General features: G+C 42.6%; 1 protein-coding gene across 1 annotated transcript; it reads right to left on the bottom strand.

The window, feature by feature from the left end:
- Positions 1-616: 616 nt before the first annotated feature.
- On the bottom strand, positions 617-8168 carry SLC30A1 (solute carrier family 30 member 1). Its single transcript, XM_003893131.5, has 2 exons — positions 6992-8168; positions 617-5346 (listed from the first exon to the last, which is right to left on the bottom strand). Exons 1-2 carry the CDS (start codon positions 7605-7607, stop codon positions 4445-4447), a joined length of 1518 nt encoding a protein of 505 aa, XP_003893180.1. The 5' UTR covers positions 7608-8168; the 3' UTR covers positions 617-4444.
- Between the last annotated feature and the right edge of the window lie 6674 nt (positions 8169-14842).

Raw genomic sequence — 14842 nt, 5'->3', positions numbered from 1 at the left:
TTCCTTGCCTTTCAAACCCTACTCTTTTCCGTTTTAACCTACATAATGCTTTCCAAATATTTTTTACCTCCTCTTTGGAATATCTACTGTATATAGATCAATTCCTTTATCTACTGCCATTTATTGTCGATTGATTTTTTCAACTGTTGTCTCACAGTCCAAAATACAAGTTCTTTAATGAATTTTTTTAATGAGTCTACATTTGTGATAGTCCTGAGGCTCACAGAACCACAATAATATACTATTGGGTTAAGAATTTTAGATGATTTACAGGTGTAAAATATTTAATAAACCTTATTAGTAACTATGCCTATAAATAAAAAATAGCAAGCGCCAAAAGCAGGTTAACCATAACTATATAATCTATAAGCTTAATGCTTATAATAAAATTCAAAGTCACTGAGTATTTCATATTAGTGAACTTTTGCAGTGTTACCCTTTCAATTTTTAATTACAATTTTGCTTACATTTTCTTCCACACCCATCTTGTAACCTAGTCACTCTGTACACTTGCAACATTTGCGTTAAACTGAAATTTCTCTTTCAATTTTCTGAAATCCAACTCTCTACGTAACTAAGCCTAGTATAGGAGGGGAGGCCATATGCACGAATGAAGTAGATATTAAAATTAGTTTATTTTTCTACTTAACTTTTAATAAATGAGAAGAAACACAGTAGTCTGTCTCATATAGAACATTTATAATACATAACAATCCATAAAGCCTCATGGTGAGGTAGGAACAGCTTTGGAAAATAACACACAGTCATTAAAACATACAAAAAGGTAAAATGTTGCAGCACTAAAGATATTTTATCTGCATCTGTATTTAATGAGATGATAACTGCATTTAACTGCGCCACATCTGGCCCAAAGGACAGGCAACAGCAGACACAAAACAACACAACATGGAAGTTTCATAATCACAGAATATACTGATACACTTCATTGTGCTGTTTCAAGGCAGAACCATAACATGGCAATTTGTGTCTTTATATATATATAACCACATATTAATTGTATGTTACATTCCCTCCAGCGTCTTTTTGCCAAAGACACTGGACCATAAAATTTTTGGTTTAAAAGTTTAAATTGAATAATATACAAAAGGCTCTTGTGCCAGTGAAAATGACTGCTAAATATTCCAGAGCTTGTTAGTAAAACAAAATAGCATTACCACATAGTATCGGTAGAGCTACATCAAAATAGTGCTATTATAATCCCAATTTCAGAGACATGAAACACTGTATGACACAGTTTCAATTTTAAAAATGACAAACAAAAAACCCCTACACCTTCCCAAGAGTTTTAACACTGTTTATGACTTAACTGAAACTCAGTATTAAAATAAATATTTTTATATTGTAGAATTACTCTCCATATTTGTGTGAACATCTTAAGACAGCAGGTTAATGACATTTTTATCATTCAAATGATATCTGCTTATACACAGTAAAAATCTTCAACTCAACACCAGTTAACATACGAAATACTTCACATTAGGTTCCATACGTCTTTTCCCTCAAAACTGTCAAAAAGTCAAAATTAACTTAAGGATGTTAATAAGACACGAATGGTTAACATAGCCTTCTACCTACTGTGATTTTCCAAGGTGCATTTGATGGACATTTTTCCTATTCAAGTTACATACCTTAGTTATTCAACATACTGTTCTCTAAAATGTTAAAACACATATACCAAAGTTTTTGAGGATTCTGTTTTTTAGGTTCTAGTCCACAGTTTTACAATGCAGACATCCTTCAGAAAAAACTAAGCAATCATAAAAGCTAAAAGGTGACAATGGAGAATTAAATCTCTCATCACTAAGGCTGCATTTGGCTTGGAAAAATTTCTTGGTTTTAATTCAGGCACATGCAGCACCTCCTTTTCACTAAACTGAGACAACAGACAAGTTTCTAAACACATATTCTATACTGATCTTGCTCAAATATAAAAGAGCCAGCAGGAGAGATGCAACTCCTAAAACTGATGCAGTGTTATAAAATAGCATATTTAAATATTGGGTTTAAGTCTCCTAATAATGCAGAGTACTTCCCTCATTTTCTTTCAGAAAGGAATAAGCTATTTTGAGAAAGACACTTAAATCCTACAATATTTAAATACAAAAGCATGTCTTTTTTTTTTTAAAGATAATGCTAATATAGCTAAAATGGGTTAGAAAGTGCATTGTAAAGAAATAAATAATTCTCCGCTAAAACTCAGGTTGAGTCAGTGCCCACTGTTTTTGCTGACAGTCATTTGAAAAAAGAAAATCCTATGGTACCACCGTTATATATAAGCTACTTAAAAATTATGAAAAGTGAAATAACTAAAATCTAAAGGCTGTTATCTTCAAAGCACTTTTGAAAAACAAACATAGCCCTTGTCTCATGCTTATATACCATTTTTTAAAATCCTCATTCAGTTGATGTCTTACACTTAGGCGTTATACCGTCTTTAAGACACAGACCTCGAGTAGAGCATTTGTAAAAGAAAACCTCATTGAATGTAATATATTTTATCAGTTATCTTTGTATCATTGCTGAAATGTTTATATAACAAATTGATATCTGAATAAAATGTTCTGTAAAATATTAAATCAGGAATGTACATGATACAGTACAATTCACAGCTTTCTCTTCTCGTTCGCCCAGATGAGATCCCTCAATTTCACGTTTAAAAAAAACCTCCCAAGCCTTTTCGCAAAATTCATGGTAACTATCAGTTTAGGAATTGAATTACACAATATCAGATAAGAATATTAAAAGATCAAGATGTATTGCAAACTGGCAGGTTATGGTTTTGGCCCATTATAGTAAATGTGAACTTACAAACTGTGTTCCTAAAATTACCATATTTTCATTGGAAAAAATCAGCTGTTCTTAAATAGGCCCATTGCCAGCAATAGGCTTATACTAGGAAAAACACACACCACAAAAGATCATCCCTTTAAAAAGTTAACTGTCAAATCCTAACACTTTTCCCTCTTACAACCCATTAAACAATGAACTATTTTAAATCCCAAAACATAGCCATCCCAAAAGTAGTCAGCTATAAAAGTTAAGTAGTCAGAATACCTTGTTTCTAGAAAAATAGAGCTATACATAACTGATACTAATATTCATCCTTTCAAGGACAAAAATCTAATTTCGTCACAAAGTATACCCTCTATCAAGAAAAATATAACTTAAACACCCTTAAATAATATTTGTGTTGGATTTGAAATCTATAGCAATAATGAAATAGCCACAAACAATTTTCTGTGTAGATATTGTGGCATCTTGCAAAATAAGCCACTATTGGAAGATCTGAGTATGTGAAGACAGGATGACTTACAAAATCTTAATTAATTTTGCTTTAATTATTAATTTTGCTCTCTAAGAATTTAATATCCAAACTGCATTAACCTTCCAGTTTTCTTTCCTCTCAATTCAGTGGCTCTTAGAAAGCACAAGCATTGCTGGTTGTGCTCAAAAAGCTCCATTTAAATCCATTCATGATTGGTTATCACGAGATGACTTTGAAAATTTCTTTTCAAACACCCGGTTTAAAAGATTACATTAATAGTTTGCATTTAGCATGTAATTATTAGGTGTCAACATCCTTAAAAATACTTATATATTTTGTGAGTAAACTTGCAGCTCAATGTTTTTATACCAATCTTTCAAAGAAAGTAATGCTGGTGAATATGTCCAAGTTTCAGATTAACTTTGGTAGAATAAAAAGTTGAAATTCTCAAAATAATTTAGAAATGTAGTCTCAATATTATCATACAATAACCTAAATATTTAGTTTGGTAAACTTTCTTCCCTGCTCTTACTACCCCGTTTGCCCTATTGTGTGTAAACTGTAGTTCAATTTGTTAATTATCTTACTGTTTAATAGTCAGCAATACAGAATACAGGATAGTAACTGATCTTATTTCCTACTAATAGCCATGAGTCACTCTTAAAATATGCTGCCATTATGCTATGTAATGATCTCAAAGGGCAATATTACCTAAAATGTCAAAGGAAACAAACTGTTGATGATTTTAAAGTTCTATCAGTTATAATTCTAAGAAAGTGTAACACTGGGGGAAAAGAAAAGCAGAGAAATTCCAGTAACAATTTTATTTATCCCCCTAATTTTTATCATGGGAAAAATCCAGAAATCAAATGTCATTATGTTATATAAGGTTTAACTTACTTTAAACAAAAATGTAACATAGTGTTAAAACTGGCTTTCCAAAACAGTCACAGCATAGCTGTACTCTGTACTAATAATCACAAAGTTGTAATATAGAACTCTGTTATGCAGTCCCATTATGTTCTTACAAAAATAGAATTAAACTGTGTGACCAGACAAGGACTTCAATTACACTACTTGGCAAACTTAGAATTTCAATGGAGTCTTTTTCCTCTTGCAGTTTAAAGCAAAAGTCAAATATCACATCTTTTTCAAGACTCACAAAGATGATTCAGGTTGTTTGTTTGGCATGTTTTTAATCTCTATCACAACAGCAGGGATGTTTTCGGCTTTAGTCCTCCTGGGTTTCTTCTCTAGATTGTTACTAAGTTCTAAACAAGAAATGCTAACTGTTGGGGTCTTTTCTGCATCCTTTCCAGAATGGGCTTGTGGTAGTGTCCCACAACATTGCTTCAAAGCACACTGAGTTCTGCAGGCAAGTTCACACGGGACTACACTTGATTTAGAGCCTACACTAGCAAATTCAGGCTGAATGGTAGTAGCATGAATTCCGTGATTATGAAACACGTCTTTAATGGTTTTAGCCACCTCCATGTATGATGTTGGATCTTCACATTTTATGTGAGCAGTGGCAATGATTCTGCTTCCAGCAAGCTGCCAAACATGTAATTCATGAACTTCCTCAACTCCTTCAACATTTCGAAGTTCTTTTATCAAATTTCTGATATCAATTTGTTTAGGAACAGTTTGTAGAAGAATAAGAGCAGATTCCTTAAGTAATGGATAGGTTGTGTAAAGAAGTATACAAACCATTACAACACAAAGAGTTGGATCTAAATATAGCACCCAGCAAGGACCAGCCTCATAAACTGATGCATGAGTACTATTAATTATTTCTACAAATGCTTTGCAGGGGTCAGGGAAACATGGGTTCACACAAAAATCCCCTTCAGAACAACCTTTCCAAGAAAAGTAAAAGACTAAAGCATTTACTACTACAATCACTGAACCCAAGGCATCTCCAAGGACATGCAGAAAAACTCCACGCATGTTAAGTTGTCCAGCCCTATCTTCTTCCAGTTCCACATGGTCAGGCTCTCTGATAAGATTTCCATTCACTTGTACTTCCACTGTATCACCACTTCTGGGTTTTTCTGGGTCTACAAAGAAATAAAAATTTTATAGCAAATACATTTAAAGTGTTTATATAAACATCCTCGTCTAATTCTTTTTAAGTGGTGATGAAGGTGAAAATTTTTTCACAAAGTACAATTAAAAAAATATGCCCAGAGCAATTTAATATAAATTGACATTCTGGGAACCAGCCAGGACATAATGGCCAGGGCTAAATTAAGTAATTGTGATACGGATTCTTCACCCTCCTAACCACTCTCCTGCCTCCTCCTCTCCAAAAGAGTATCTTTTCTATGGGGGTGGAGTCTTGCAAACATTCTGCCATACTTTATGGCCTATACAAAGGAAAACATAAAATTGAGTGCTGACACCAAAATTAAATGCAGCTAGGAATAAGTCTACTAATACAAAATACCTGATTTGACACTTGGGCACTCTTCTAGTCACTCTTTGTCACTGAGGCCAACTGCTTGAGAGTAAAACCAATTTTAACTTTTAAACTTTTATTATGAATACAAAAGTTTCTTGGTAGAAGGGGTTTAAAAACTGACAAATCAACAATATAAATCAATAATCACAGAGATTATTAGAAAAATTGAAACCAAATGACTACCTCCCCTACTTTTAAATAAAAAGTATTGATCTTTTCAAGAAATTACACACCAGAGAAACTTAATTTTCTTTGGAATAACACCTTGCCGAGTGGAGTGAGAGGAAAACCAATTACTTATTAAATCTGTCCAGTGTACAACTTAATTTCACTAACTTGATATTCTGCACTTGGAAAGGAAAATTATGTAGCAATATTTATAATGATACAAGGTAAATAAACGTAAGTGAAGGAAATAAGACCAAATTGTTAAGCACCATTGAGCCTGGGTAGTACGACATTGGTTGAGTCATTTCCATCTCCTTTCTTTCAACATTTATTTTCCAAATTTCCTTCAAAAGCACTTAATGTTAAATATAAAAAGCATCCACTCAAAATATAAGATGAATAAATTACCATCACTTTTAGTTCAGTACGATTATGAAAAGTCCTAACAAAATGTTAAACATGCCCAGACAAGTCCTAAATCTATGATTTCCAAGATTAGGGATCAATTAGCTGAAGTATACACTGCTGTTCATAAAAGAAACCTTTAACCAGGGTTTACATACTCTAATGCATATTATGAAACGGAGCTCAATGGGCATAAGAACTACTCTGGCAGAGCAAGGTTTCCAGCACCCAACAACCGGGGACGAATTGGGGATTCTTTCCGTTTCCCAAGAGGGCCAAGGAATTGAATTGGGAAGCATTTCTGATTCTGTTATAACCATAACCAGACAAGTCTTCAGCAAAGTTGCTGCAATCTGTAAAGACAGCCAAGTGCGGGTGTGGACTGCAGCGGGATGATGGTCACCTCCTGACCCTTTTCCTTAGGGTCTGACCCACAGGCCCCACCTACAAATATGCCAGACGCGTCCCCGGCTCCTTGCACCCGGCTGAGGGGGTTCTGATTTCCTGAAGCAGCGGGGCGTGTGCAGGACGGGGAGGGAGCAGGCAGGGGCGGCGCGGCGCAGGCCCGCTCGGGCAGCAGGGGGCGTGCGGGCCACCCCGCCGAAGCCCAGGCGAGGCTCTGGGCTCCCTAAACCCAACCACCTGAGGCAGCGACTTTCCCGGCTCACCTGCGGGGTCCAGTTTCAGCCCGTTGGAGTTGCTGGTATTGGCCACCAGGGTGTTGGTCTCCTCCTGGTCGGGACCCTGCTCGCCCGGGGCCACGTTGATGTCGCTACTCCCGGGGCGGCTGCTCTTAACGCGGGGCCCCTTGGGGAGGCCGTGGCCGTGACTCCCGTGCGAGTGGCCGTGGCCGGAGTCCTGGCTGAAGCCGCTGTGATGGTGGAAGAGGCAGAGCCCCAGCACGTTGACCAGCAGCCCGGCCACGCCGACCCCAAGGACCACCAGCGGCTGCTGCATCTCGTGCGGCTCGACGAAGCGCTCGATGGCCTCCAGCAGGATGGCGAAGCAGAGGCCGGTCAGGAAGATGGCGTTCACCAGAGCCCCCATCACCTCGGCTCGGATCCAGCCGAACGTGTTCTTCTGGGTGGCGTGGGTCCGCCGGGCGAAGCGCTCGGCCACCAGCGCCACCACCAGCGCCAGCACGTCCGACAGCATGTGGAAGGAGTCGGAGAGCATCGCCAGCGACGAGGTCACCCGGCTCACCACCACCTCCAGCACCATGAACATGAAGGTCAGCGCCAGCATGCACAGCAGCCGGCCCCGGTTCCGACCCCAGCACCCCATGGCTGCGGCTGCGGGGCCCGCCGAGCCCGGCCCGGAGACTGGTGTGGCGGCGGCGTTGGCGGGGGGCAGAGGGTAGGCGACCGCGACACCGAGGAGCGCCCGAGTCGGGCCGTTCGGGAAACCGCTGAGGGGCCCCCGCGGCCGCACGGGGACAAGCCCGGGTCAAGCCACCGAGCCCCGCGCCTGTGGGCGTCCTCCGCCAGCCGGCGGCGCCGCGCCGCGCAGCTCCTCAGGCGTCCGTCCTCAGAGCCGGCGCCGAGGCCCGGCTCAGCCCCAGCAGCCCCCACACCCAGGCGGCGGCGGTGGCGGGGAGCTGGGCTCCCGGAGCGGGGTACCAAGAGTCGGAGCCGGAGCAGGAGCAGGAGGGCGGCGGGCGAGGACGGCAGGCGAGGGCAACGGGCAGCTTCGCGCCGAGAAAGCTCCGAGCATCTGAGGGCTCTGCTTGCTGGTCTCCTCCGCGGCGGCTGGACTGAGGAGCGGATGGCTAAGGAGCTAGAGAGGAGGCGGCGGCCACGGCAGCTGCACTCGGCCCGGTCTCGGGCGCCTTCTTCGCCCCCCCGCCTTTGCAGACGGTTTACAAAAAAACTTTGCTTTGCACTCGGAACCCCCGTTTTCACACGGACCCGAGCGTGACAAGGCCTTGACGCCCCGCCCACCAGGCCCGGCACGCTTCCCCATTGGTCAGGGCCCCCTCACGACAGCCTCGGCGTCCCGCCCAGCCACGCTCACTAATGGATGTAGCCTCGGAGGGGCGGGAAGGGGGCGGGGTCGCGGCTCCAACAGTGGGGGCGGGGCCTTTTCCTCCCGGAGCCGGGCGTGGGCCGGGGGGCCGTGGCCGGGTGCAGCGGCGGGCGAATTGGGGGCGCGGGCCGCGTGCAGCGGGAGGGGGAGGGGCGGGCCGGGTCCCCTCGGGTGTGGCGGAGTCCTGGCTTCTGCGCTGCGGACCATCGCAGCTCCCAGCACACCTGCGGGGGCCGGGCTGCAGACTTTGATCCTCCGAGCCGAGTCCACGTGGGGGCGGGCCGCGCGGAGGCTGTGTGACAGTTCGGCGGCGGGGGAGGGGCCGGAGGGGAGCCCCTGCGCGCGGGGCCCTCGAGTACTCGGTCCTGTCGGAGGAGGCCGACAGACGCATAAACGAGTGCGGCAGTAACTTGGGACTCTGCTGGACGCCGAGCTGAGGAATTAGTCCTCCCGAAGGTCTGCTAGGAGCGTGGACCGAATCTTTGTACATGTTTCGAGAAAGCCAGTTTCTCCTATCGTCATCAACCCCTGGAGACCTTGTGTGAACTCAGGTGTCTCTGTCACTGATTGATTATCTAAGGACAGTTTAGGGTACAGACTTCAGGCAGGAGAAACCTGGGCTCTGCTCCTTGCCCTGTCAATAGCCAGCTGTGTGGCTTTGAGCAAGTCACCTAATCTCTCTAGACCTGTTTCCCCATCTATAAAGGATTGGACAAATGCAACTCTGAAGATCCCCGTCTGACTCCAAAATTCTAAGGCTCTATGATTTAACATTTATTTATAGACTACACACGGCGGAATCTTGTGCTGGTTGCTATGGGGAGGGGGAGGGGCAGTAAGAATACAAAAGAACGAGCTTCTGTCCAGGTGGAGGTAAAATATAAACATGACATTTTAAAATTACGATGGAATACTCTTGATAAATTGTGCTAACTGTTTTAGACTGAATACATAAGCACTGTGTTGTGGGTGGAGATGAATTGATCTGGAAAGGAACAGCTTCCCCATCTAAGGTGGGGTGGTGGCTGGAATCAGAGTGGCTTAAGCTGGACCCGAAAGGCCTCACCACAGCCCCTGGGCAGCAGAAGGACCCCCCCCCCCCCAATGCCCTAGATTGCTACTGGACAAATACAGTGCCAGCCATTGCCTGGAGATGTGTATACAAGGCTTGTTTGGAACTGTTATTTTGTATTGTTTTGGTATTCTTGTAATTCCTATAAATTTTTTTTCACTTGTATGTGGTATGTTTCAAGTCTCCCCATCCAGACTGGAGAGCTGGATCCTCACCTTGTGTTTCTGTTTTGCTGGAATATAAAGAATGGAGGAAAATTTCCAAGACATTATAAAGAAAAAAATGATAGAATTTGATGATTAATTGGGTATTGGGAAGGAGAAAGCTAGGTAGGAGAACAAAGATAGTTACAATGTTTCTAACCTGACAGGGAAAACACTACCTTAAACAGGTGAGGAAGTTGGGAAGGGAGGCCAAGAAGCTGATTTTTAGGAGAAAATATGAACTCCATTTTTAATGTGCTTAATTTGAAGTGAAGTCTGGGTTTGGGCAGTGCTAAAGGGTGGATTAATGGGTTTAGGACTTCCATAACTTCCTCTCCTTTGATATGGGCACGTGACATTTTTCTGAACATATGTAAACACAGCTTCAAACATCCTATCAACAACTAGCCCCTCATATATAGAAATTGGGGAGCCACTTATGGGTCAAAATACCCTCATGGAAATGGCCTAGAGGCAGTTGGAAGACTATTGTGCTTTCTACTGAGGGCTGCTGTGCCCCGCTTTATTTAAAAAATACATTCCTCCAAATGTGAGGATTTGATACCCAAAGAAGAACCCATAAGAAGATGTAAAAGTCAGGGATTTGCAAGATGTAAAAGTTTGCTTTGCAAACGCAATAGCAATCCTTCAATAACTAAACAGACTAAATTGGGAGATTTTTAGATCCATATAAAAATAGGCTCATCTCATAGCCACTTCTGAAAACCTACTTTGTGCCTGCATTTCAGCCATTTCCCAGACAATGTGCTTTATTCCCTCCCGGTGGGTGGTTGGGGCAGGGCGGAGGGGGCAGGGGGTACCTTTTCCAGGTTGTAGAGAAGTTATAATCACGTTCTCTGGAGAGAGTAACATTTACCACACAGCAGAACACTTCAGTCAAACTTTGTTTCCCTCTAGCATTGTATAGGCAAAAGACTTTGGTACCTCAACTCGAATTTTTTCCCTTTTCATCTGGTTGTCCTAGTAGAGTGTCAACACAGGCAGGAATAGATTAAAATGAAGGGATACCACACTGTTATTCACCAACACCCCTGGAGGCTGTGGCCCTGGGTTGAGTAAGATGGCTTGGCTTTCTCTTCTTAATGTTTGAGAAATCTTCTGATAACTTGCTTAGTATCCAAACTGACTAAACCCAGCATACTTTAAAGATGAGAGAATAATGCTCTTTTTGGAAAAGAGACTGCCAATTTGAATGAAAGTCAAGTGCTTCAGACAAACTGCAATCTCAAAGCCTTCTGGACCTCTCCTTGCTTTTAATGAAAGTTTAAAAAGATCTTGTAGGATTCTTGTTAAAAACTGCTAAACACAAACATACTTCTGAATTTTGGTTATCAAAAATCATGAGTGTATAAAGCTGTACCTTGCTTGGAAAGATAAAATAACAAAACCATGTGAAAACCATGTTATATTTGACTTTGGTTGACAGTAAATCACGTCTAATGTTCAAGCTTAAAACTGGTGGGGACATCTCTCAAAAAGTACATGAATAATTATTACAAATATGAAGTTAAATCTCTACCAACAACATGAGGGCCAAGGTTTGATTTTTCAGCTGCTCCCAAAGGAACAGGCAGTGGAACAACAATAAACAAGTGACAATGCAGCAATAAAGCCCAGAAATAGCACTAAAGTCTCAGAGGTATGAGGGAAACCATATGAAAGAAATGGTCAGAGCAGGAAACCCACGTAGAAGCAAAGGGGAAACAGGAACAGTGTAGAGAGTGAAATTGTACAGTGAGAGACTGGGAACAGTCACTGACCTTTTTATATTTGTTTGCTAATTTAAAGAATAGGCCGGGCACAGTGGTTCACACCTGTAATCCCAGCACTTTGGGAGGCCTAGGCTGGTGGATCACCTGAGGTCAGGAGCTCAAGACCACCCTGGCCAATATGGTGAAACCCCGTTTCTACTAAAAATACAAAAATTAGCCAGGCATGGTGGTGCATGCCTGTAAAACCAGCTACTTGGGAGGCTGAGGCAGGAGAATCGCTTGAATCAGGGAGGCAGAGGTTGCAGTGAGCTGAGATAGCACCATTGCACTCCAGCCTGGCGACAAGCGCAAAACTCCATCTCAAAAAAAAAAGAATAGCAGATGAGGGCTAGCAGCAAAAGGAACTTATTTTTCTTGGAGCCTGAAAACTGGGTCTAAGTTCTCCAGTCATGCCTGGAAATTCAGTCTAGAAATAAAGGCACTGCTATCTATACAGAAGCACTCATTAAAAGCTTCTGTGAATATCTTGGGTGCAGTGCTATGTAATATTAATACCAGAAACTGTTGAAGGCTCAGGTAGTCGGTGTTAAGACTTTAGACTGAATGCCCATTCTTTCTTTAGCCCTTCTACTCTTGGGGCTGGAGATGGTAATTAAAGTACAATGTACAGAAAATTTGAAAAAAATAAAATTTAATTTAAAAGTATGTTTTTATGACTCTCTCCATTACTCATCCCTAAAGATGCCGGCCAGTAGAGCATTTTGAAAGGATCACACACCTAATGAGTTTTAGGATGATAGTTTGGGGAATGGCCCTTAAAACTTACTGTGTGATGTTGGACAAGTTGCTAAACCTCTCTGGGCCTCATTTTCCACATCTTTTCAGTGAGGGGGTGTACATGATAGCTTCTTAACTGGAGTTAAAAGGTGAGTACAGGAGATGGAGCTGCCTAGTGAATATTCTCAGACAGGGCCTTTCAGGCCTCCTGTACTTGGGGTCACCAAGAATCCAGGGCTGAGTTTTCAACTTGCAAATTCAGAAACTACTTTTTAATTATTTCACCCAGGCAAACTCATTCATATGGACTCAGAAAGGACTTATTTGCCAGCTGGACTCCCAGTTTGTTCATTTCTTCTGTCTCGGGGGAAAGCTCATTGCACAGGTCCTTCCTCCTTCCCTCTTGGTAGGCAAGACCGCGTGGAAGGAAGGTTGCATGAGGACGGAACTAGGCTGCAGGAGCTGGAACTTCTGTGGAAGGGAGCATTTCCAGGCTCTCTTCTAGACTGTAAAAGTATCCTGCCTTTCTCCAAACAGCCACTCTGCCCTCCTGTTCCTGAGTTATACTCCATTTTACTGCCAGAGTGATCTTTTTGAAATCCAGATCTAGTCCTTGCAAAATACACATCCTCCACCACCCCCATGCCATCATGGCTAAGATCTTGCAGTGGCCTCCCAGTGCTAGGAGAAGGAGAACCAAACTTGGGGGCACAGGGCCGGACCAGATCTGATCTGGCTCTGGCTGCCATCCCCAGCCTCATGATGTCACTCCACCAGAGAAATTGGGGACTGGCCTTTCTGACTACCATGAATCCACACACTCCCTCCTGCCAAAAGGCCTGTGTACACAGTGTTCTCACCCCGGGACACTCTTTCCTCCCTTCGTCCCCACATTAATTCTTGCTCATTCTTCAGCTGTCAGCTCAAGGGTCACTTCCTCAGGAAGTCTTCCCTGATTCCCCTGACCAGGTCAGATCGTTCTAGAGCAAGTTCTCTCAGTTCATTGCCCGGCTCTTTTGTGGCATTTAGCAAAGATGCAATTTTACATTAAACCAAGCATTTGATTGGATTGTAAGCTCTGTGAGGGCAAGGACAGTGTGTACATTTGCTTAGCATTGTGTCCTTAGCCAGCTTGGCACATGGAGGGTACTCAGTAAATACTTGTTGAATGAATGAGTGTTGATAAATTTACCTTTCCCAACTTAGTATTTCTTTTCTTTCTTTCTTTTTCTTTTAGTAGACACGGGGGTTTCACCATGTTGGCCAGGCTGGTCTTGAACTTCTGACCTCAGGAGATCCACCCACCTTGGCCTCCCAAAGTGCTGGGATTATAAGTGTGAGTCACTGCTCCCACCAACTTGGTATTTCATACATTCATTCCAGAGGTCCTTACTGAAATTCCATGATCTCCTATCTATACTAGAACACCAGAAACAGAGGTTCTGTTTCCTCTGGAGTGTAGAAAACATCATGGCACATTCTTTAGTTAATTAACTTTTTCTTTACTTCAAGTAGACTACCGCCCCTCTGTTGTGATATTATCTCACACAACATGCAATTATTGGATGAAACTGGGATTCACCCTTGAAATCTGCCATGATAATATTCCAGGTTCCCATACAGTTTTCAGAACACTTACTTGAGCTTCCTGATGATACAGATTAAGGACTGACACCCCAAGAAGTTAAGGAATTTGCTCAAGACCCTACAGCTTGTGAATACAAGGCCCTAACTGCACCTACAACTTTTTTGTTGTGGTTGAGGCAGAGCCTCTCTCTGTTGCCCAGGCTGGAGTGCAATGGTGTGATCTTGGCTTTCTGCAACCTTCGCCTCCTGGGTTCAAGAGATTCTCCTGCCTCAGCCTCCCTAGTAGCTGGGATTACAGGCACCTGCCACCACAGCAGGCTAATTTTTTATATTTTTAGTAGAGACGGGGTTTCACCATGTAGGCCAGGCTGGTCTTGAACTCCCAACCTCAGGTGATCCACCCGCCTTGGCCTCCCAAAGTGCTGGGATTACAGGCATGAGCCGTCATGCCCAGCCAACATTTTTATTTTTAATTTCATACCCAAATTTGGGGGAAACGAACCCAGTCAGAGGCTCGAGACCTCATGTGCACCAACTACTACAAATTCTACCATTCATCTCAGTTCTAAAAGTTTCTGGTTCTACGATTTTCTTATTTGTAATTACTATAAGGACCAAGGGGAGGTGGCCTACTTGTGAGTGACACCTCTTTAACAGGTCACTCCAAGTTCGGATTCTCTAGTGATGTGTTCCAAAATTGGGTCCCATTCACACATAGTTCTGTAGGAAGAATTAGTTAATTTTTCTGCCTCCCACTTTTATCTATTTTTTACTTTCAATTCTTTAACAACCTGAATATCCTTCAAAGGGCTAGTGTTAGTAAAAATACTGTCCCCTCAGTCTGTGAGTTCGGTGCTTCTGGTACTTGAATGTGCACACAAATCACCTGGGAACTCATGAAAATGCAGATTCTGATTCAATAGGCCAGCAGTGGGACCTGAGCTTGCATTTTTAACAACCTCCTAGGCGATGCCCATGTAGATGGCCCCCAGAACACATTTTGAGTACCCAGGCATTATAAGCCTACATTTTTTAACTCTGGAGAGAAGATATTATCTGGAGTTCATATAAAAAGTATTTTTTTTTTTTTTTTTTGAGTCGGAGTCTTCACTCTGTCGCCCA

Source organism: Papio anubis, chromosome 1, assembly GCF_008728515.1.
Source record: "Papio anubis isolate 15944 chromosome 1, Panubis1.0, whole genome shotgun sequence".
Classification (NCBI taxonomy): Eukaryota; Metazoa; Chordata; class Mammalia; order Primates; family Cercopithecidae; genus Papio; species Papio anubis.
Note: the sequence above shows the minus strand (reverse complement) of the source record. Positions and strands in the feature narration are given on the sequence as shown.